General features: G+C 42.4%; 2 protein-coding genes across 4 annotated transcripts in view; one reads left to right on the forward strand and one right to left on the reverse strand.

The window, feature by feature from the left end:
• Positions 1–3,618: 3,618 nt before the first annotated feature.
• On the reverse strand, positions 3,619–12,739 carry abhd3 (abhydrolase domain containing 3, phospholipase; the record flags this gene model as incomplete). The annotated part of the gene is made up of 9 exons (XM_084545937.1): positions 3,619–4,045; positions 4,577–4,742; positions 4,828–4,876; positions 5,196–5,369; positions 5,747–5,859; positions 8,042–8,087; positions 9,428–9,610; positions 11,494–11,657; positions 12,578–12,739. The coding sequence occupies 9 exons, from the start codon at positions 12,737–12,739 to the stop codon at positions 3,864–3,866; spliced, it is 1,239 nt and encodes a 412-aa protein (XP_084402063.1). The 3' UTR covers positions 3,619–3,863.
• Positions 12,740–14,925: 2,186 nt separating this feature from the next.
• Positions 14,926–24,985, forward strand: part of mib1 (MIB E3 ubiquitin protein ligase 1) — a 47,860-nt gene continuing 37,800 nt past the window's right edge. For all 3 annotated transcript variants that reach the window (XM_084547319.1, XM_084547320.1, XM_084547321.1), the window contains exons 1-7: positions 14,926–15,824; positions 16,618–16,789; positions 18,786–18,915; positions 21,585–21,689; positions 22,715–22,781; positions 23,261–23,465; positions 23,784–23,967. In XM_084547319.1, the coding sequence (XP_084403445.1) occupies positions 15,596–15,824; positions 16,618–16,789; positions 18,786–18,915; positions 21,585–21,689; positions 22,715–22,781; positions 23,261–23,465; positions 23,784–23,967 (1,092 nt within the window). In that variant the 5' untranslated portion in view covers positions 14,926–15,595. The remainder of the gene's footprint in view (positions 15,825–16,617; positions 16,790–18,785; positions 18,916–21,584; positions 21,690–22,714; positions 22,782–23,260; positions 23,466–23,783; positions 23,968–24,985) is intronic.

Raw genomic sequence — 24,985 nt, forward strand, 5'->3', positions numbered from 1 at the left:
AGAGAGAGAGAGAGAGAGAGAGGGTCGTCTCGAAAGATTTTAATGTCCCAAGTAATTAATTTGTGACAAAGGAGTGAATTCTAACACTTAGAAAGAGTGCAAAGGGCTGACTGACATACAAAGTGTAGATATTGGTTTCTCTTGTGCAACACAGAAGAATCCTGGAGTAATTTGTTTAATTTATGCAAACCCTGTGAGGGCAAACAAGAAAATGTCTTAGCCATTGGGATACTTGACATTAAACTACTTTCAAACACTGGCATGCATCTGATATCACTGAGAAATGTCCCAAAACATTGTTGGTTTGGTGAACTAGGTATGTAATGCACATGAGCAGAGATATCAACATTTATTACGGAGGGGATTCCTGTCGCATAATATCAGTTCTCATTGGTAGTAGCCAAGAGTACATTACTCATCCCTCTTGGCAGTCTACTCTAATTACTCACAGGCTTCCATAAAGCATCTAGCTAAAACCAAAGCTCATCTGTCTGCGGGCTTATTGGAGGGAGGGCGGGGGTTGTTAGGTAAGTGGAGTGCTTTGGGATTACAGTTTGCCGTTGGCGGATCACATCCACTGCTGCAGCGATGCATTTCCTATCAGCGGCTAAGCCCGTGAGTGCGGAGTGAGTCAATTCCAGGGACCGGAACCCAATACTGCGACGTGAGAGGAGAGCGAGCGTGACCCCGAGGTGACAGACTGGGCATGAAGTAAGCCGGCTCGAATGGCAGACTTTTCCAGCGCCTTTGCCTTAAGGTGACGACTGGGGAGACGGACGAAGAGGCCGAACACCTCGCGTGACTGATGAGCATCTGACTGCGCGGCCCGGCTATCAACAGTATTTAGTCACCGAGTCTAAATCCCCATTTATTTTTGTGAAGAAGTGCTGACAAAAGGCAACGGAAGTCAATTATTCTAACCCCTTGGTCAGTTTAGCAATCCAATAATCTCTGCAGAGAAAACGCAACCGCAAGCACAAACACTGGAGACAAACGGATCTCGTTTCATGGTTTATTAAATACAGCATATTACACTCATGTTGATAACGTGAATATACTAGTACTTGTACTATATAGATCATGTTTTAAATTTAAAATCTTATTGCTGCACATTAAATTGAACGTTTCTTTATCTTCATTTCATGTAGTGTACAAAATGAAATGCAGCATTCTATGAAAAAAAAACATAAAAACACACAAAAAATTAAATAAAATAAAAACATGTCCTTTGTGCTACAGATTACGAGAGTGACGTTAAGGTCCAGGACATGATGACGGCGATGAGACACATGCTACTTGATGGACACTTGGCAGAACAAACGAACACTAAAATTCCAAAGGAACAGGAAGTCAAAAATCCCTCATGCAGTGCATTAATGAGAGCCCGGCCCGCCAGTCACGTCTGCCCGTTTCACTGGTGCCAACTCAAACGCGGAAGCCAGCCCACTGATCATTGTTGGCGAAAGAGAACAAATGAGTGACCGGAGAACCAGGTTCCGCTAACGATACGAGCTATGCATCTTATAAAGCGACATCTACCGCGTCAGATCAGACTGCCAGTATGTACACTCTCTGTCTTGCCGTGTGCATTACTTCATTCACACCACTGTATCTAGCACCCCTCAGACTTACGTACGCAAAACTTGGGTAAACCTCACAGAAATTTACATACTGCTCTGGTTAGCCTTTGGGATATACTTTCATATCTCAAGTGAAATGAAGTGCCTTGCATTAAGGAATTAGAGGCATGGTGTTATCAACTAAAATAGTGCAATTTTACATTCCTTGTAACTGACGTATTGTACTCCTTATAATACATTTTTAAAACTATTTGGTGCGCGGGGGGTCAAAATAAAAAGTGCATGCAGTAGACGTACACACAGAACGGTTTGGAATATGTTCATTTCTTGCTGAGTCTGATACAGCTCAGCTGCTTGTTTGTTAAAACCAGCAGTCAGGTAGTTAGCTTAGCATAAAGACTGGACGCAGTGGGAAACTAGTTTGGCTCCTTCCTCTAAAGCTGTCCAGTTAATATATTAGAAATAGTTTCTCTAAGCTTAAATGGGAAACAGTCCAGCCACTGCCACAACTTGATGTTTTTACACTTTTGTTTAAAGCTGCCACGCAAAACAATTTGTCTTCCCCTCCCCCCCGGCAGTGAGGGTAATTACACAAACCCTGCCAAGAAGAAAATGCAACGTAGGCACCCAGTTTCTCCAGCAAGCAAAATACACACCAATGGTGATGTGTGTTGGTCCTTGTCATTGATCTATTTAATGTTTTAGATTATAATCCTTGGAATTGTGGAGTAATATAACCGTCCCAATAATTACAAGAGTCCTGAAGAGCAGTTTTGAAGCTAACTCTGGTAGCTCTGGCCATCTTGGCAGTGACTGACTAGCTCCCAGCTAATTCAGAAATTGTCTGTTGCAACCTGTGACGGCAGCCACCTGTCGCTTGAAGCAGCTCTTAATTTAATTTAAACTGGTTGTACAGTTGCAATAAATGGTGACATTCTCTATGGCGACAGTAATTGCTTTTTGGACATATTTATTTTAGCTATAATGTTGGGCATTTTAATATGGACGTCTACGGGGACTGCCTCTACCATGGTTGTTGCATGAAGTGTCTTAGTTTTATTTGATTCTTCCTGAATGCCAGAGAATGTGAATTCATAGAACCCAAGTTACATCTGTAACCATGGTTTCTCCATCAGACCCCTAGTCCCTAGTCTCCATCGTTACGGATGCTACCCCACTTCAGCTTTGACAGACTAATCCACGCATCTCTGCTGATGCGTTGTGGCGACAATGACGCCACAAACACCAAATTCAAAACTCCTGTACGCTGTAAAATACGAGAGATATACCTGGCACTGATCAGCTTAAAGAACTCAAAGGGCTTGCATGTCATGAACGTACCTTTGCTTTAAACAAATGAGATATACCACGTTATTCAGAGAGTTTCAGAGCTGCTGGTTGGTTTGCTAGCTGCTGTTTCCAGTCTTTATGTTGTGCTAAGCTAACCGCCTCTTGACAGTAGCTTCATATTTTACAGAAAGTGCAATCAATCATCTCAACTATCTGAAACAATGCTTATCGAATTTCCCCAAATCACTTTAAAGGACAGACGCTGCTATATGCCAACAGGTAATTAACACAAACGACTGAGGAAAAATACCAACTCAAGATAACTGACGAGACAATATCACACAGGAAGGAGAGGATGTAATTAAATAAAGAAAATCCCTGAGGCCTAAAACGTCTAGTGGTTTAAGCGCTAAAGGATGTGTCGTGAACACAAATGATTGGAGTATCATGTACAGTACTTCTGTTGACTTTAAAAGAAAATGATTGCACAGGGTAGTCACAGAACTATTTAGCAAGCTAACGCAACTAAATAACATAGACACGAATTTAGTGGTTCAGCGGGGACATGAGCCGCTAGGCTTGATTTTAAAAGCATGATCACAGCTTTGTTAACTACATGGAATAAATACATGGATGTTGAAGGCAACACAAACGCTGCATTCAATAAGATGTGCCCTTCAAATGAGAGAGAAAGATGTTTTTGCTTGTGGCAGGACGGAGAATGGGACGGAGGGTGAAAATAAAGGAAAGCCCACGGAAGGAAGGAAAGAGCTAGAATGGGGTCAGAATAAAAGGATGGTGGGAATGACGAAAGACGAAAAATGGTCAGAGGAAGGGACAATGGTAGGAAGGTAAGAGAAAAGAATGGGTTTAGAAATCAGAGGGATAAAGAATGGAATGCAGCAAGGAGAGACGGATGACAGAGAGGAAACAGTGAATAAGAGAGGAGGAATAAAGACGTAAAACTAGAGGGACATTGTTAAGTTTTTCTTATCAGTAGAGGTCCTTGAGTCGGCTGCCTTGTTCGATGACCGCCTTCGCAAACTGCTTGAACACTCGGTCCATGTACGTGCTCTGCCGTGGCCACAGGCCCTCCAGGAAACCAATATGGCCGCCGTGAGAGGTAATAATAAGCGCCAGGTTGGGATTCTGCTTCACCGCCTCCACTGGAATAGCTGCAAAAAAACACAACAAACACAGAATTCAGTTAATATTTTCTCGCAGTCTAACTCTTGACTCCCATGAATCAACAGATTATCTAGTAACATGGTATTTACACATTTGCTCTTAAACTTCTCAAACCACCTGCAGACTCGTGTAATTTTTCTAACTGCAAAGTACAACAGTTACAGTTTTTCTTCTTCTGCTGTTGCCGCTTCTTCATTTGGTTTATTCTGCAATTTGCACATCAGTTTGCAGACGCATTACCGCCAACTACTGGACTGGAGTGTCGATCAGTAGATTTACAGCAAGTTGTCGCAATGCAGGCTCTGCTCTGCTTCTAATTTCCACATGAGATCACATGAGTTGGTGCATTCAGTGCTCCCTGATCTTGCACAACAATCTAAGTACCCTCCTGTGGTGTGTGTGTGTGTTGCGCTATTATTTTCAAACCCTGCAAGTCTGAGAATAGAGAGAACGTGTGAAGTTTCTCCTTAAGCGCGTGATGCAGCCGACCACAAACAACACGGGCGGCTGGAGCTCACCGTGAGATGGAGAGAAGACATCGTCAGCAGCGTTCAGACACAGCATTGGCACCTGCACGGATTTCAGCCTGTGGACAGGACTGGCATCGCGGTAGTAGTCGTCATTGGTGGGATAGCCGAACATTATGGAGGTGAACCTCTCGTCGAACTCCCGGATGGTCTTTGCCTGTAGCGAAACGGAAAAGTGATTCAATTTCCTCTGCTGTTTAATTAAATTAGCGAGGCTCAAAGTCACTGAAAATAATCCCTACCTTCATGACATGATCGATGTCGTAACACTTTTCAAGCACTGGTCTGTGTCTGCAGGGGGGATTAAAAATAAAACCGTCGCTAACTGCTGTTAGGTTAAATCATTTGAATCTGGAAATATCCCTCAAAAAATGCTGATGAGGTTGTAGCAGCGTAATAAAAGAACAATCAGGCTCTGCTTTAAATGGAGTAGTGCAAAAGCACAGTTCTACATATATCATGTTAACACACTGATATCAGAACTAAAAATGTTTCATTAATTAAATACAAGTATGTAAAAAACCCAGTTATTAAAGCTTGCGAAATGTTCAGCCTCTTGCACCAGCATTGAGTTAGAGGCCGTGTTAATCCCAGTCTGGCCCTGCCTGACCTGTGCACAGACGCTTGTAGGCAGCTGGTGAGGTAGGAGTTGAAGAGGAAACGGTCCAGAGGTTTCTCCAGTGAAGCGGTGCACTCGAACACATCCCAGCCCGCTGAGAAGACTACGACCCCTTTCAGACAAGTTTCCCGGCCCTTGCGCCCCAAGTAGTTGGCCAGCATCATCCTGAAAAGGGGGAGAGGGGAGAGATGAGGGAGAGATGAGGCGACAGACAGGGGGGGAAAAAAAAAGGGATTCCGTTTCTGACCAATCCCTCCATTCAAGGGATTAGTGCTGTGCAGTGAAAAACACTTTCTTTGGCAAGCTGCACAGAATGACTGCACCAAAATGAAAGCCCTGACATATTCAAACCAACACTGAGTGAATGCGTAATAACTTATAGTGGACAAATGCTGCATTATGTTACTCAGGAACCTCTTTAGTTATCATTGAATTGCCAACAAATGTGCAAAGCTGTCGTGTACGGCTTTATCAAGTCACATTCTGAGATTTATTAGCAGTACTGAAATGTCCAGTCAGCTGGTCCTGAGTGGCTTCATTACCCGCCCATGGATACTCCTGCAGCCATGATGGGAGCGGCTTCATTGGTCCTCTGGATGTGCTCAATAACGGTCTCCAGGTCCTCTGTGTTGGCTGCACAGTACGTCCTTGGGGTCTGGCGGGGACAGCGAGACAATAATGCAATCATCGTTCGGTTCCTCTGTTTGAAATTACACGAAAACAAGTTGAATTCCTTAAATGTGAAATTAAAATGCTTGCCTCAGTCTGAGCAGTCGTGAGCCACTAGTCGTGAAGAACTTAATGCGTACGGAAACAAATGCTAGAAACTAGCGAATATAATTTCAAAATGATCCCAAGCAGACGCAGAAAACTGAATTGGTAGAGCTGTAATAACGACAATAGACGGGACATGCTGCACGTTGTTTGGCATTAACTTACAAAATGATAGTTTTGTTGAGTGAATATTGGATGAAAAACCTTTAGAGCGTAATGTACATTAGACAGAGATGGTACAAGCGGAGACAGATATGCACATGTGGACACAAAGAGCTTACAGATCCCTATATAACAATGGTCCACACTGAGGCTTTCATACTTATAAGGAGAGACAACGAGACTCTATAGCTATTAGGCTGCACATGTGATGTCCTCTTCTGATCATATATTCTATCCTTAGGAGACACTACTTTTCAGCTGGAGTTGTTTCTTAATGTAAACCACTCTTCAGTATAATACATAATACATAAACATAGTTTCTAAAATATTAATACGTTATAATAAACTATTAGATGTGAAGACACCTGCTTAGTCTTTGGGAAACTGATTCCTTATCACACGAGGGCTGCTGTCACGTGTCTGGCCTGTTTAGCGATGGATTCTGGGTTTGAGTCCCATCTGGGGTGTAAAGCAGCAGTGGCGTGCAGATCGTGTGTGAACTTACTCTAGAAACGATTCACAAAATGAGCTGAAATTTGAAAAGTCATGAACAAACTTGAACATTTGAAGACGCTTATGTTTGAAAACATGACGCATTCATAGCCCCGTGACAAACTGTATGTCAATAAAACCATTTCATTCTTACATATTTTATTTTAACCAACTCATTACTGTTTATTCCGGCTGTGAGAAGAATACTGTTACATTTTTCTGTGTTAACTCTCCTCTCAACTTGAAGCAGCCGTATCAGTCGGAGCAGGTTTACTTAGCGTTTAAAACCATCCGGTACTTAAGGAGCCTATTGAAGAAGTCCAGTTTGTCAGGATGGTGTTGACTCCTCAGCTCTTCAAGGCCCTAATTAAGATTCAAGAAGAAGCTCAGGCAAAGTTTGTCTTGGTTTTTTTTATTCTCTTTTGGCTCCACTAACAGGGTTAGAACTTTACAGGCATTGCAGAACCTACTGAGTGAAATTCATTAAATAATAATACATAATGAAAAGAACAAAATACCAATGGCTAGAGGAGCAGACTTTAGTTGCTTCTTCACTGTAGGCCTACTCCACACTAAAGTGTAATGTAATGGGCATTTTTACGTGGCCTAGAAATAGGGCTCTAGCATTAAGGATGGACTTTGTAGCAGGAAGGATCTTTCACACAGCAGGTCGCTCTAAAGCACTGGCCTATTTAGACAATGGAGGATATTCACACTAAGCGGACACAGAGACAACATTCACAGAAGCGCACAAAGGCTAAATCATTTGCACACAATATAGCGCAACTCCCAAATGAAATGAGGGAAAATTCCTCCCTTACGACCACTCTTGATACCTTGCCAAGGTTACTGGGTTCACCTCTTTTGTGTCCACATGCGGCGTCGGTTTAGTTTCCAAAATTCAGAACATGACAGCGGATTTCAAGCGAGATTAGACTGATTGAGGGCAACGCCTGCCATATCTTTACATGGTAGTGATTGTAATGATAGATAAAAGAAAAAACGAGCCTCCGTTCCGAGACATACAGACGGAGCGGGGAGACATCGGCGCCGTGTGACATCAAAATCTAGGCCCATTTTGTTGGCTAAATATACCCGGTGTGAGCGGGCAGATTAAGCCAGGTGTCAGAACAGCACGTGCTCTGCCAGGTCATGTTTCTGCGGATCGGCATTAAAATACAGTATCTGCCAGCAACTTAATCCCCGCTGTGCAGCGACATTGTCTGCGCGGCGCTCCCTGTGAACCGACATGATCTGTGCGCGCTAAATCAAAGAAAAGAAAACAACTTAACTGGGAATGTGAAGCAATAGCCGCCTAAACTATAGCCGCCTTGTCTTCCTGAGCAGTGTCAGGCAAATTAATAAACGCATCCGGCGGAATGAGACTGAGACGCGTGTTAGATTCTTACCAGCAGTGTTTCTCCAGAAACCCCTCTGTTGTTGAAAACCACACATCTGAAACACACAAAACGTGTATTACTATAAATCATTACTGTCTCCTTAATCATTTGTGTACAGAAACAGCTGCAATAGTAATAAGTCAGTTCACTGTTGCAAACACTTGCAATCAGCATTTCCTGGCGATTCTGGCCGTTTTACAGACTATTTAGATTTATTGAGAATATAATTGTAAGCTGCGACCCTAATGCACTTATAACAGTGACAAATTCAGGCAGGGCTGAAAAGATTTAGTAATAAATTTGCTAATTAATCTGCATTTTACTCAGTTTTCTAACACAAATACCACCAATTTATTTCATGTTCACTTAATAAATGTGAGTATACTTTGCTTTTCTCTGTTTTACATCACTGCAAACTAAATATGTTCAGCTTTTCAACTCTTCTTCACTTCTGACAAAATAAGCTATGTCGGTTTTGTCACCTTGAACCAGTTATGACATTATTTATCAGTTGCAGTCCTAAAACGTGCACAAGAAACATTTAATAGTTGTACTTTCATGTTTAAAGGAACATGGTGGCCTAGATTCCTTTAAACATATGTTACTTCCATAAAAAAAAAATGGAACTGGGAGTGTGATTAGACGCAGAGGTGCACAGCTGTGTGACCAGCGCTCAGTTCACACTATAAAGCAAAAGACATCAGCACCCCTCCGCGCCCCACATCCCGCCAGCCATCTATTATCCGGCAGAGTCAGACCTGCTGCTTTTATGTGTATAACTCAGCAGCAGGGCGGAGCCATACGACACGGAGGGAGGAGGCGATGGCGGCAGGGTGCTTAAACACACGCTGCAGCATAGGCTCGGATGCAGGTCTGGGCTAAGCTGCAAAGCTTGTACCGGGATAAGCTGTAATTAATTAAGCCACGCAGACAAGGCTGAGGACTGGAAGATGCTGAGTTTGCCGGCTCTCTTCCCATGCCTTTCCAAATCTGGGTGAAAGAATGAGTGCAGAGAACACAGAAAGGGCCTGTTGGAGAGGGAGGAAAAAGGGGGAGAAAAATGCCTCCCTCTGCAACTCTTCAAGCTTGTGCAACGTTTGGCTATTTACAAAAGCAGCTCTTGACACAGAGCTTAGCTGCCCAGTTTATTTGTGTGCTTCACCTGAAACAACCCCGAGGCCTTGTCACTTAAATAAAAGTATAAGATTTGCAAAAGTGCTACAGAAGTCGATGTTACGATTTTACCTCGTAATCATTATTTGACTTTGATTGGACATGGAACCCATACCCCAGATAAATAAGACCGTAATGCACAGTGTCCCGTCTGTGATTCAATGCCCTGAATGTGCGCAGAGCCTTGGACCCCAGCCAGGGGATCTGGCCAAGACCACCCACCTGTAACCCAGATCCCGGCTCTGCTGGACCATGTGCAAGATGTAGGACTCTCGGCTGGTGCCTGTCAGGCCAGGGAGAAGCAGGACTGTGGGCCTGGTTGCAGGGTCGGGATGAGAAAGGCTGTCGTCGTTGTCGAACCAATCCAAAGAGATCTGTCCTCCATCTGCTGCCTTAATAAGCTCACTGCAGAGAGACACGATGGGTCACGCAACTCAGCAACGTGGGTTTTTCGAAAAATGATTTTCAGTCTGTATCTGTATCCATTTCTTTGTTTCGTGCAAATGCATTTGCACACTCAAGCACGGAACGACAGTGATGGATGTCAGATCTGGATTAACAGGCATATCTGCTCATTAAACTATCATTAAAAGCTGTTCAAATACTCTGGTTGCATTCTCTGCACAATAAATAATTTCTATTAAGTTCTTCCTAAAGTGATTACTTCACTGTATCCAGCACACTGCCAAAGGGGAACTGGATATGTGAGTAGAACGCTGACAGAGAGCTGTCACATTTCCCCTGTGACCATCTTGTCACTGGATTTAACACAAGTTTAGCTAAAGAGGAAGGCATTGCACCAGTGGATTCTTCTGGTCAGTGAATTTCTGAGCTATACCTGTACAACCCTAGCCTGGCAGATGAGGTCATTCAGTCCCAGTGCTAGTACATTTTAAAACCTGCACCTCACACAGCCAGTGAGGCAATTTGGGCCAGCTAGTGGCAGCAAGACATCAGCATGAAATTACAGAACCGCCATGAAATATGCACCCGGGACGAGACTTTAAAGCCAATGAGAGCCACTTCTGAGTGGCCAGCCCACAACGCGGGAAGTGACGTGGTGCTGATCCTCCACCCAGGCAACAAGGTGAGTGGAATTTCACCCTCACAGTCAACCTACGATAAATGGGACGGTTTTCAAACTGTCCGCCCTTGGGTCGACCTTGGATAACTTCATTATGGCGAGGGGGTGGGGGTGTCCCCAGAGGAAATGTGACAATAAGTTCGGTGACTGTGACCATCAGTCTCACCAGATTTAATAACAGCGATAGGTTGGCGCTAGATAAGACACAGTACGTGCGCATTATGGGAATATTTGTCTCCTTGACAAAGGAGACAAGCAAAAGCAGCAACAGCGTGAATGTCCATGGGACGGACAAATGACAGAACACATAATTCAACTGAGGAATCCAAAAGGCCATTAAGCCAACAAAATATCAAATATATAAATATAAAACCAATTAAAGGGGTCAATTTTTGCTCAGATGTTAAATTAACTGAACAGAACCAACTCCCAACAGGTCCACCTGTCACTGATGTTTATTTAAAATAACTAGAAGCAAGAATAACTATGGATTTTCTAATAATCTAATAATAATATTAAGTACCTTGCTGTTTTACTAAAGCTCATAGCCACACCAGTTGTATAATTTACAGTTATATAAATATAACCTGAGCCAAAAAAGATGTACAAGATTATCAGGGTATACTGTATTTAATATATATGTAAGTAAAAAAGCAAATAAGGCATACATTTGTAATAACCTAGCATAAAGCTGTCATTTTTGCCCTTATAATCTCTTTTAGGTACTGTACGGAGAGGGGGCAAGGAATGCAGTGCCAGTTAATCTTCAGCAGAATGTACATTGTGAAGGAGCAGCCTGGGCAGCCCGAGCAGGCACGCTGGCACAAAAGCTCTCTTTTTCCTCAGAGCTTTTGAGTTTGCTTGAGAACAAGTGTGGGATTTGTTGTGCAACTGGACGGAAAGGAATCCAGAAAAAAACAATCGCAGTTTCTCAGCGACTGAGACTGAGCTAATTCGAAAAGTGTCCTGACAAGGCTTAACAGCTGGCATGGAAAACTTGCGAATGTTTCCGCTCACCTTAACAAGTGTGGAATGCCAGAACAAGACAGCCGTCATATTCAATGAACATTTCACTGAACAATGTCTTAATAACTGAGATTAGAAAGTTCTGGCAAAGGTAGCACAACTGCTAGAAAGGAGAAATAAATTCTCGGTCTGGGAGAAGAAAAACAACAAAGGTATGTCGGTCACGGTGAGGACTTACTTTCTGTATACCACCCCAGGTTTGGCTGTAACGAAGGGTCTCAGCAGGGTCTGGATGCGGCTCTCCCAGCACCAAAAAGTGGGGTAGTAAGTCTCTGACACTACCGGACATTGCTCCCTCAGAAACTGGCAGAACTTCTTACCCCCAGAGATGAGCTGCGGCTTCTGCAAAACACGAGCAAAGAGATACGTGAACAAATTTGCAAATACTGTAAGTGGTGTTACTTTACACTGACACCAGAGATTTACCAATGTACAAAATTATACACATGTAGATAGAGAAATATATCAGCAGCAAAATAGGATTAAAACGTATTAATTTTAAATGTCACACAAATGTCGTTCAAGGGAAAAACTTTCTAAAGTGAAGGAGACCATCATTTAGTCAGTTATTACAGCTGAACAAATTGTCAGTAAACATCAGGTATGTATTAGCACTGCATAGTTATAAATATTAATACTAATGAATTAAATAAAGCTGTATCATATGTATTATTATTATAAGCTATAATGCATGACTTGTGCTCCTTTAAGCCATTTCACTGGAGAAATGTGATTACATTTATTTTATTTTTTACCACATTATTGTTTTGTTAATATTTTAATATTACACCAGTACCTGACGGATATTGTTTTAAGTTTTTTTTATTTTTTATTATTATATAAAGTCAAATCAGGTTACTAAATCAGGTGACCAAATCAGAGACGGAAACTTAAAGACTGCATTACATAAATCCTTCTACCGGCATTTCAAGCTACCATGTTAGCCTAGCTTAGCCACTACCGACTCCGCATTGAAATAATAAAACCTGCTTACAGTATGTGCTACACTTATATGTAGATAATGCCCCGTTTTTTTCTGTTTATATGCTAATTGAAGTGTGTGTCTTATTGTGACATACGCGGGTTTTACCCCCACCGGTGGCCGGATGCGACCAAACCACCTCCATCAGCTGAAGCACCGGCCGGTCGGGTGTCACCACTAGCATGGGGGTCGTGATGCTCCTCCGTGAAATAACGGTGTCTATTCAATACACGAGCTAGGATATATATATATAAATATAAGCAAAAATGGGTGAACTCACCTTTGCCACTGAGACCAAATAGTAGCAGGTGTAGGCTGCGCTAAAGCCCAGCACCAGAGATAGCCCGACTCCCGACCCGAACAGCCCAACTTTCACTTGATTCTCCAAATAATGCGACAGGTCCCTTGTCAGAATATTGAAATTGAAGTCAAGCGAGATCATTGCAAGGTCCCTGTTGTCTCCCGTAGTGCAAGGACAGCGGCCAGCCCGGCTGTAGATTCAGCTGTGTCTGCCTTTCGAGCCCACTGTGTGAAGGAGACAGTCAAGGGGACCTGATGAGGGGGGGGGGGGGGGGAGAGAGAGAGAGATATATATTATGGAGTATCAGCGAGCGGTGGCGCTCTTTGACCAGCTTTACCGTGGAGCTGCACCCAGTCAGTCTGCCGCCCCCTGCAGCCAGCAGAGGGGAGGTGCACCATGCACAGCCAGAGTCTCTAATAACGCCCTAATTCTTTATTCATTGGGAGACAGCTCAACCAAAAGTAACCGATCCTCCAAACAAGCCTTTGCAAAGACTTCGCAAGCATCACTGAAGAGCTACAGCAATTAAAAAACGCATCATGTGTGCACTGCAGTGGTAGTCTACGCACTGAAAATTAGTTATTAAGCAAGCAAATGCCCCCGGGGGGGTTTCAAAACCCACATGGGGCCTAAATGTTCCAGGTTAACCAGGTGGCAATTGGCAGTAATTTAATCAACTGAAAATGTTATGGAATTATAGGGACCCTGAGGCAACCTTATTACCGGATCTTGAACAGGAGGGCCCTGGGTAAAAAAATAAAAAAATAAAAAAGTTCATGTTGTTTTTGTTCATTTCAGCAGATGAATTTCTGGTTAATTATTTCAGCATGCACAGAGAGGAAAACAATTTGTCGGTGGCACCTACAGGACATGTTTGGCCCATTGCCCTGTGTATATTAATCTAATCCTGATCCGCTCAAGGTTTTGTATGGAGCCTGATTTGACTTAAACTTGGTTCAGTGTGATCTCATTTAACAGTTTGCAGTGTGATTGTGTAGAGGATGAAAAGGATTTAAACTGAGTTGACATTTTAGATTGCGAGGTAAAGATTAGGAACCTTTTGCACATCTTTTGCAGTTACAGGTGGCTGTCTACCTCAATGTCAGAGGTCGCTGGCTACAAATGAACAGTCTTCATATATTAGTGCTTTAATCTGTATTATTGGTGTTTTGCTGTGGACCTATTTTAGCAGTAATGCCATGCAGTCACCCACTTACATCAGCTGGCGGCCTTTGACCCATTCAAGCTGCTGCTATTCATTCTCTGTGGTTTGGATCTCATTTAATGTTTGAATTAATGTCAGCTGCTACCAGCTCAGACATTCCTGACGGTGCCTTAACAAATCAAATGTATTTACTGTTAGTTGTACCTATGCGTGGACATACTGACAGGGATGAGTATGCATTCTTGCAAGTTATATTTTACGTGCAACTTACTAACGTCATTAAATGTCTATTTATAAGTTATTACAAAGCTGGCGTAAGTATGTCCATGGCCGTTGACAAAGTGTATTCACCCACTTGCCAGTTCATTAGTTACACTAATGAAATTGATATTTTAATGTAACAGTTGTGCAATAACTCCCCTTGCTTGACTGTTATAATGTTCGGTTTATGTTGAAATAGTGTAATAAATGTGGTGATTGAACTCCATTTCAGTCAGTGGGCAAGGCTAAATAACAATAGGCCCTTTGTGTTTAATTCAATATAGTTTAACAGCACCACGAACTACATCCTCCAAAATGATGACTTATACAGACATAAAGGAGAATTTAGTGCTGGCCTGTTACATTAAAATGCATTCATTTTCACTAGTATTCAGATTCAGATTCAGATTCAGAAAACTTTATTTGTCCCCGGGGGGCAATTTAAGGCACAGGTGAGCAGCTTAACGTGCAAGTACAGACATTTTAAGGTGCAAAAGAGACAGAGACAGAACAGGATACAGAATACAATATATACAAGTATATACAAGTTACCATGCCATAAATGTTATGGCTGTCCAAAATATCCATGGAGAATGTAAACAGACTGTATAAGTAAAGTGAGTAAAGTGCAAATGTAAACAGTAAACAGTAGTTACAGGGAGTATATGCCTAATAAAGTATACCTAATAAACTAACAGTGTCTTATAACTGAGTGGAAATAGCTAAGAAAAAAGAAAATTAACAAAAATATTTCTAAAATCAATATGATGAAAATTGTAAAGAAATACTAATGTATATATTTTTATTTATTTTTATGTTTTAATTAATTCAGTCATCCACATCACTATTGCGCACGCGCATCAAATCGGGACTCGCTTGTTTTCAAAGCCTCGCGTCTTCGTGCTTTATCGTCTCCCTCCGTAGCTAGTTGTTGCTCGTCTGGGGTTTGAACGGTGATTGACTATAATGGCGACGCGTTTATTCTGAGTTGAGTCCATGGAACCATCTCTGGCTCACAAAGGGAAGGTCTCAGATGGGTACTCGGCACCGGAGACATCAGTAACGCGGATAAGCTGCCACCAAAAGGAGAACGTTTACCTCAGCTACAGGGAGCCAGGGAGCGCTTTATCTAGCTAGCTTTGCTACAGCTAGCAACTCGGCTTGCTAGCCTGCTAAGTTGAAGAGGTGGTGGCATTCTTTAGTGTGGACTGGAAGAGGAGAGACAGCCAGCTTTCTGGCTCCTGAGATCCACGCTAGCAATGTGGCTACGTTGTTGGCTTTTTGTGTGATTCGTTTAATTTCCCGGAGGCGACGCAGAGGAGACGCTGGACTGCAGCTGACGCTAGCTTGTAGTAATAGTTTTTGGAAGAGGATCCAGCAGCCTCCTTGGGCAGCTAACTTAGCTACTGAGCTAGCAGGCTAGCTTTGTGGATTGTTCCAGCCTCTTTCCTGTTAGGACTTGCTCTCCATTTGGAAAGTGTCTCCCGGCGCGTCCGTAGCCGGCTAGCAACGTCTGCTAGCTTGTCAACTTGGAACAAATTTGTCGTGGCATTGCTAGACCTCTTTCCTAAATGACCACCGGCAGGAATAACCGGGCGATGATGGAAGGAGTTGGGGCGAGAGTGGTCCGCGGACCTGACTGGAAGTGGGGGAAGCAGGACGGCGGTGAGGGACATGTTGGCACCGTTAGGAGTTTTGAAAGTCCCGAGGAGGTGGTGGTTGTCTGGGATAATGGGACAGCCGCCAACTACCGCTGCTCCGGAGCTTACGACGTGAGGATATTAGACAGTGCTCCAACAGGTAACTTTACACCAGTTGATTTATTTATTTATTTATTTATTTATTTATTTGTGCCTGGACCTCCAGACTCATTTAAGACTCTGCACACTGCACCAAAAGTATGCACAACATACAAGTCGCTGGTTCTTTGTTTTGCATGGATGTTGTGATCAAAATAGTAAATCACCATCATAACGGAAATCCATTTAAATGCTGAAGCTTTCTGTTTACAAAGTTCTCGGAAACCGCAATTTATTTGTAGCTAAGTTATAATTGTGTGTTGAATGCAGCCTACGTCTGAGTGACTTATCTTTACTGGTATATAAAAAAAAGATAAGTATGTAAATACATCCTGTATGAACAAGTATGAGGTATACAAGATAAGCACAAAGAATATGTCAGCACAGCTTGTTATTCTAAATTCAGGGTGAAACAGCTTTTGCTCACTATGTACCAAATTTGTGGAAGGACCACTTCATCACTGGTTGTGTTAATCTCCCAGACATACCATATAGCAATAAAAGTCAATATAGCAATCATCAGTTTTTGTTGTTATTGTAGTGCCAGCCAGCCAACCGTGCTCACATCAACACGTCTGTAACTTTTTTTTAAAGTGGTGGAGGATATGAACATGTTTCCTTGTGTGTGCAGTTGAGATCATGTAGAATAAGTGTATGTTTTGGACACATATTGTTGATATGAAAATGTAGACCAGTTATTCTGATAGTGTACCAAGCGTGCAACGTGCTGTCACAACATGCAATCCCGAGTTATTAACTCCGACTGATGCGTCCCCCCCCCCCCCTCCCGTCAGGCATCAAGCACGATGGAACCATGTGTGACACCTGCCGTCAGCAGCCCATCATTGGCATTCGCTGGAAATGCGCGGAGTGCACCAATTACGACCTCTGCACAACATGTTACCACGGAGACAAGCATCACCTGAGACACCGGTTCTACAGGATCACCACCCCGGGCAGTGAGAGGTTAGTTAACCTCTCAACAGTTGCCCTTATTGTGCCTCGAGTAAGAGCTGCCAATGATGAAGTGTACACAAGCTGGGCAGGTAGTCTCTTGCCTTTCGCTGTGGCCGTGGCCCTGTTGTCCGCTTAGGTTGACTTTATGTTGTCTTACGTTAGTGTGTGACATTTGAGAAGCCCTTTTGTGCGCCCTGCCTCTCGGGCAGACAGAATCTTCTTTCTCTGTGCTCCCAGCCTTCAGTTGCCAGGCAACAACTCACCCTCGTTTTAAGATTCGGTCAGACCTTTTTTTAAAAATGATATTCATGCGGTATTTTACGTTTATATAGTGTATTTAAGAAAAGTGTCCCGTTGTAAATTGTGTTTGTCATTTTAAAATGTTTCACACATACACTCACCACTTACTGGAACTTTATCCCACTGGTGTGTCTTGAATTTAGGAACATTGAACTTGATAAGTGTGATAAATAGAGAAAAATACTGTATTGCAGCTGCCTTAAAAATTACTAACTGTATAATACTTATAATAGTAACACTAGATGTGCACAGCCAAGTATTTGCATGCGAAAGTAATCCCTTCAAGTTCTTCAGATTGTTTTTATTTATCATAATTTCCCTCAAGTTATTCTGTCATTCAAATGGCATTGTCACGGTGGATACCCCATTATTTTCTCTTTTGCTCTTTATTTGCTGCTGGAAGCTAATTTTGATTTTAAAAGCTACGATGTTTTAGCGACCAGATAATACACTGTGAAGTACTATAAACTCTCCCCGGTCAGGGCATCTGAGGTCTGCGTAGAAGCTTTCACAAGTTGGAAAAACCTCAGAATAGATAATTGTAATTAGACCAAGTGCTCTCTCTACACAACAAATTAATCCTTAATGAGGACTTTTAGGATTACACATAGAAGAGTAGCTGCATGTGATGTTCATTTTAGGTCCTTTTAGTTTTGGATAAATTGGAAAATATTTCTTCATCCATTTCAGTCCTGTTTCATCTGAACCCCATATTTTAGTAAATGAACACATGGCCCAACAGCTGGCAGCCTTTTCAACTGAGTTCGACTTCATTTCCCCCGAGACGGACATTGCATAATGCACAATGGGTGCTGGATGTCTCCCCAACTCAGACTGCTGCTACAGCTTGGTGGGGTGTTTTGTTACACCACATTAGACTCTTTCACTAACTGCCGAGGAGGGAGTGGTTAGAGGCCTCAAGCTGTTTGCATTGGTTAGACCTGCAAAGTCCAGCTGCTGTGTCTACCCGGGCTCACGTAGTTATTGACTGGTAAGGACTCAGCTGGATGCGTTCTTTGCTGTTATTAAATATTAATTGGTTAGACTTGTAGCTATGCTGCAATTTTGACTGCAGCTCTCAGAACTGAAGTGATTTCAAAGTTTAACTCCTTAACCACTTCCCTTACATTTGCATTTGTTCTTGTTGGGTACAGGTGAAAAGGGAAGGAAATGTCAGTTAGGTGCAAAATCGGTGCTGCTGCAAAAATTATTGTTATTCGTTACGTTACGACGTGACACCGGCTTCTCAATGACATGGTGTGATTCTGAATTTAACTGCATGACATGACACTCCTAAAGGAAGAAGGAAGTCAGATGTTTCTGGTTTAATGTGTTTTGCTAGAATCTAAAATCAGTTGTGTGAAAGATTTATAATAATCGGCAAAGACTATTTGGTTCACATATAAAATTGTTTGAGGTTAAGGACATTTTTCCTCTGCAGAATAAAATAACATACACCAAGACTCCACAAACAGTAGGCACACATGTAGTGGTGTGCCTACAAAAGGATGATTTCTAATATGTTTAATTTAGCAGTTACTGTGGCGCAGACACTGACTCCTCCACTGCAGTGCCTGTTTGCCATTCACTCAGAATAAAAGTGAACTGATCCATCCAAACGGAGTCACCATACTCTGTCTGATAGTGATAAACTCGTGGTCCAAATAAAAAATAATGGTCTCTTTCAATTTATTTATCCACGTAGAGTACTTTTGGAGTCACGTCGCAAATCAAAGAAAATCACAGCCAGAGGGATCTTCACTGGCGGACGGGTTGTGAGAGGAGTGGACTGGCAATGGGAAGACCAGGATGGAGGCAACGGGAGGAGAGGAAAGGTCAGCTATTTCTTTTTTTTTTTCTAACTCCTGAAACCAAAACCTGTTAGCGCTGTCTTGTTAATCTTGAAAAGCAAAAAGGATTTAGGATACCTACGCACATAGTTGGGTCAGTGTTTGCAGATGTTTCTTGCTTTAATTGTCATATAGGGTGAAGCTTATTTGCTACTCTTAGTTTTTCTTTTCTATTTTAAATAGTATTCTGTTTCTGGCCCTTAGCTACTCAAGAGTTGGCTACATATCCAGGACTTAAGTAAAAGTAAACTGCACTTGATACAAAGATCAATGATATTAAAAAGAAAGAAAATCCCATTTCACAAGGAGTGTTCGGACAGATGAACGAGGTTACTAAAGGTTCTTGTTGAAAAATATTGACAAGTTTTAACGTTAACAGCAAGGCCGCGCAGTTAAATGGAAAATAAATAATTGTCTGAAGGTAAGGCTTGCTTAGTGAGCTAGCCAGAGGAGGCTCAAGGATCTTTTGACCTGAACAATTACCCGGGGCATCCCAGGATATGATTTCATTAAAATGTGAAGGAGCCTCACTCAAAACAGGAAGGGCACTGCCTAACTCAACATGTTATTGACATGGATATGCAATGCAAAGACAAAGGACTTTACAAGCAGAACCATTCAAGGTATGCCTCTTTGTTCTGTGCTTTAAGTTACTATGCTCCTGAATTATTAGGCGATATTTGCAAATACTTATAGTCTCTTAAAATCTGAAATCTGTCCTTCCAAGCTTAATTTGAATACATGTGTGGTACTGCTTGTTGTTGCCATTTGACACATGCTCAAAGAATACGTGACTGAAACCTCTTTTTGTCCTTGGTCTCACGCTGTTGATTCCTATTCATCTTCACTGAGGCCATAAACAGACCTCCTTGCTGCAGGTTATTTCAAGCTTAAATACATCATTAGAAAGTAATACAGTGTCTGATGAGGCTGCATTTGTTTAGCGCAATCTATTTAGATTTATACTGTAACCGTGCTGTAAAGTGCTTGTATTTTGACTCTGGTCCAGACCCCAGAGTATTCAATTTAAGAGCCCCTCCAGGCAATTTAAGACTTCATTTTGCTGTGTTATTTAATGGCATATCTCATTACTGTTTTATGATGCTGTAAGCAATACGCTCTCCAGAAAACCACTATTACATGTCCTGCAGCTTAGATGTTCAGTTAGGTTTGCATGAATATTACCTCCTAAGGCCCATTAATCAATTAGCTCCGGAAGGGGCCTGAAAATAATTTAACAGTTTGATTTCTGTATTTACTCAAGGCTCAACTTTTAATTAAAGGATTAATTTACTCCACTACAGCTCTTCTCTTGGCACTTTCTCGTTATTATGAAAGCAGTGCGGCTGCTTATGATGGAGGGAGAATTCTCTCGTTAAAATCCCAAATGTGTTTTCCAAATTTGAATTGATTTTGCAGTCCACTGTTCATAGCTCGTTGCTAATTTATGCTTGTAACACGTAATTGTACTTGGCTTGTGAATTGGTTCTTAGTCAGGTATAGCATTATTCATGATGCTCGACAGTAACTACTGACTCGTGGAAAGGATGTGTAATAATGTTGTGGTAGTTTGTCAGAGTTTATAGTGGTGGTTTGCTCATTACGTGGAGCCTGTTTGTCAAATTTTAATGCGCAGCAGACAATACATTAACAGTGCAACACCTGCAACATCAGGCCAGTCAGATGACTCCTTCATGTAACTGCGTGATGATTCATAATCTAGGCATTTAAAATTGACTGCAAGTATAACAAGAGAACTATGTCCGATCGTGTCAACATGGATGATGAGTCCTCCAAAAGTTTCTTGTTTGGATAAAAAGTGTTTCCCCGCCTGCTCTTTTTGCGTTTAGCCTGAACCAGGCTTGCGGTTGTCTTGCTTTGTGTTCTACAAGCAAATAGATATAGTTGAACATTTTCAATTAAACCGTCCTTGGAGATTACAAAAGTGTACCTAACACAGTGAAAACAATAAAGCTTTTAGTATTGACTGTAAAAACATAATTATGGGAACACAGTAACAAAATCTAATTGTGATCCCATGAGCCAAAACCTAATCAGATTTGTTCATGATTTGTCCCGCTTCTAATGTTTGTCAGTATTTAGGGAATTAGACATATTCCTTGAAGTGACAGAACATTGTGCTCAGATTAGACGTATATGAACTTGCCAGTGGCTTTTGCTCTCATCTGTCACGTACGCAATCTTCCACCAACTTAGAAGCAAACAGTACATAGAGCAAAAACTGTAAAAAAAAATAATGTAACGTATGAGGTTGTACGTGATCAGAAGTAGACGCTGGGCCGTTAAACTAGAGAAACTCAAGTTCAACTTCATTCATTTTGTCTTAGAGGTAGGTGCTTATTTGTCTCCGGGCTTGTACTTCCATAGTTTAACCTTCATCTGACCGAGATCAATGAATCATTGCTGTATTATATTATACATTATTACTTTAATGTTTTAAGGAGATGAAAGCACCGCTTTGAAACCTTCCACTGAGAAAGCAATCAATATTTGCTCAAACTTTTATTTTCATATACAAGTATGCCGAAACTTTCCTTTTTGTATAACTGGGATTAAAACTCAAAACACCCCACTTTCAGTTTGCCTGTGTCCGTTTCTTTTCTTATCTTATCCCGCCTCCTTCTCCCGCTCAGGTGACCGAGATCCAGGACTGGAGTGCGGCCAGCCCTCACAGCGCTGCCTACGTGCTGTGGGACAACGGGGCCAAGAACCTGTACAGAGTTGGCTTTGAGGGAATGGTGAGCAAACTTCTAGTCTGACCCTCACTTACTCACACAGACAAAGTCCCACAAAAGATCAGCTGTCGGTCGGCTTTTGTGTTTGACCGTAGGGCTGAGGCTCTTTATTTTGCTGCCAGGCCTTTGTGAGAGCCACGCAGCCAGCATGAGTAAGGCGCCATTGTGCAGGCAGCTGGAAGGGGAAGGTATCTGCATGATAAAGGCAATCTGTTCTTTCTGCGTTTTTAGGGGGAGAGAGCGAACATGGAGGTCAACTTTAGAGAAGGGGGTTTGGGGTGGGGGGGCTCGGCGACACGCGCGACCCAGATGAAAAGCATTGTCTTCATTGGTGGAGACGGCCCTTGTCTTTTTACAAATGTGACCAATCGGGTTTCTTAGTTGCGTAACAGATTTGTTCTTTGTTATTCTAATAAATTAAAAGGAAGGTAGATGGCATCTGTCTCTGGATTAAGTATATCACGGATTAGACCTCCCATCTTGACTGTTTTATTTTAGCTTTGCTTTTTATTGAGACAAATCCTGCGTACGAACACAAACGGGATGACCGTGGAGTACATGCTCCAAATGCAGCATGAGAGGCCACCACCTTTCCCGTTTTGTAATGTTTGCTTTGCGCTCAAAGTCCTATAAGATGAGACGTGTCCTGCTGCCTGCTTACAGTACGGTAGACATGAGTTATTAAATTGTTGAGACTTGTTGTAGTCAGGACTTTAGTTTTCCATCAGTCCAGAGGAGTGTTTGCTCCGCCTTGTGATCATCCCTGCCCTCTAACTCTGCCACAGTCGCTGCACATCTGAGTCATCACAAATGATATGATGCTTTCTCGCTGTAGCAATATAGTGTTTCATTGTCCTGCCTCACCCTCAGGGCACTGATAGTGTTGGTATTCCAGGCAACTATTGTACCACTGCAGCTGAAGTGTGTAAATTCCCAGATTCATTATTCATGATCATGCCCCGCTAATGGAATTACCTTGGGTAATTATCTAACCCTTTCGATCTTTTTTTTTCCCCCTCTCCTCTCAGTCGGATCTGAAATGTGTCCAGGATGCCAAAGGAGGCTCGTTTTACAGAGATCACTGTCCTGTTTTAGGTAAGTAATCCTGTGATCTGTGTCTATCGTCATTATTGCACCAATTCTCTCACCTATCGTTCTGGTGCAGTGAATTCAAGGGCATTAGGGGAGTTTTGCTTGCAGTTAAGTCTGTTTGGCCACTAGATGTCAGCACTACATAGTCACCTGGCTATTAAAAGCAGGTATAGACTCAGGTCATGCAGCTACAGTGTTCCATGTATTCCAGGAATAAATTGTCTCCCTGGATTCAACACTGCAGGAGAAGCATCTCATTAAGTTCAACAGTGTCACCGTTATAGATGGCAGCAATTTTGATATGTAGTAATGCAGCACGGTGCAGTAATCCTTCATCTTAAATGTCATTTTCCAGTTTTTTCATTCTGCATTTCTGTTTAAAGTCACTTGCAGACCTTGTATCTAGATGTGCAAAAAAAAAAACAACCTTTTATTAATGCAATTAAATAATTGATGAACCTAACATTACCTTTATCTCCCAGGTGAGCAGAACGGCAACAGAAATCCTGGCGGTCTCCAGATTGGAGACCTGGTCAACATTGATCTGGATCTGGAGATTGTTCAGTCCCTCCAACATGGCCACGGGGGGTGGACTGATGGGATGTTTGAGACCCTCACCACCACCGGCACAGTGTGCGGCATAGATGAAGATCACGACATTGTGGTTCAGTACCCCAGTGGGAACAGGTGAGTTTCTTTATAGACTGGCTCAGATGTGTTGGCTGCCACTTGAACGGACTGCTGAAACATCTTACATATTTTTTTACATTTGATAAAAAGTTTTATGTAACCCCTTCTCAACTTAGGTGAGTCAGAACTTGCAAAACACTTGTTAGGGCATCTTCACTGTAAGATGTAATTGAGGTTTGTAACACTTGAGGAAAGACTCTCTCAAGTAGTAAAATTGCAGCTTGCTCAAATTGCAAACTTAGTGCGCTATTACGTTTTATAAATCTAAGCGAGTTAGTCTGTGTTGCTTGAATGCTTTCGTTTGTGCATCCTCAGGTGGACATTCAATCCAGCAGTGCTGACAAAGGCCAACGTAGTGCGCAGCGGCGAGGTTGCAGCCGGTGCAGAGGGAGGCAGCTCTCAGTTCCTAGTGGGGGACCTGGTCCAGATCTGTTACGACATCGACCGGATCAAGCTGCTACAAAGAGGCCACGGAGAGTGGGCCGAGGCGATGCTGCCCGTAAGAGTTTAATAGATGTTCGCGCTAATTTGTGTGAATTGACCGAGCTCACAATCAGCCTTATGAATGTGAATGTCAGTCAATTATATGCTGACATAAATATGAATGTTCTGCAGCACTGTTTCAATAACCCAGCAGTTTTCTGATGAATGCTTTTCTGAAAATTGATGTGGAATCATTTTAGTTCCTTAGCAAGTACATCGTCTAATTCTAGACTGTAGCTATAAAGATGTTTGACAAAAATGATTACAAGATTTTACTTCAATTATAACACGCAGTGTCAAGATTACTCTCATCACATCAGTCTGGCTGTTCTGCTGAATCTTTTTTAAATCCGTTTTTTCAGTCTCAACTTTATTCTTCCGATAGTATGAGGTTTGCTGCTGCCCAGCACGCTGCAGGTTACGTAATGTCAGTCTACTCCAGCATCCCACTTGTCCCTGCCAAACTGGGCCCCCTCAACACCTAATGAGCCTTAAAACCCTGAGATGGGTTGTCGTTTTGATCACTAACCGCGGCTGTTTGCCGCACGCTGCTGCAGTCCCTGTTATTGATGACATCCTCCAGGACAGGCCCAGACCCGACTCGACAGACTCGACGTGCCTCTTTCCCATATAGCCGGGATCGAGATGCTATAATTCAAAATTGGATAGCATTATGCTCTGTCCTCTCTATATTGCCTGTATAGATGAGGAATAGTCTAGCACCTCGAAGGGTCTCTTTATTTTATATCCATCTTCCTTCTTGTGCAAGTGAGTAATGAGAACAGAGGTAGAATCGAAAATATGTTGCTTTTTTCCCGTCGGTGTTTTTTATTTTTGCAATGAGCTTAGTTTCTGCTCCGTGCGGGACAATTGCTTTGTTTAGTCGGTATTTCCTCCACTTTATCCTTTCCCACCTCTACTTTTGCAGCTCTTTCTCACAATCTTTATCCATCTGTCCTCTGCCGCTTACAGACTCTGTTACACAGCACATAGCCCTGAGACAACTATCCTCCATATACTAATGAGTTTGTCGC

Source organism: Chelon labrosus (genome assembly GCF_963514085.1).
Source record: "Chelon labrosus genome assembly, chromosome: 6".
NCBI classification, from domain to species: domain Eukaryota; kingdom Metazoa; phylum Chordata; class Actinopteri; order Mugiliformes; family Mugilidae; genus Chelon; species Chelon labrosus.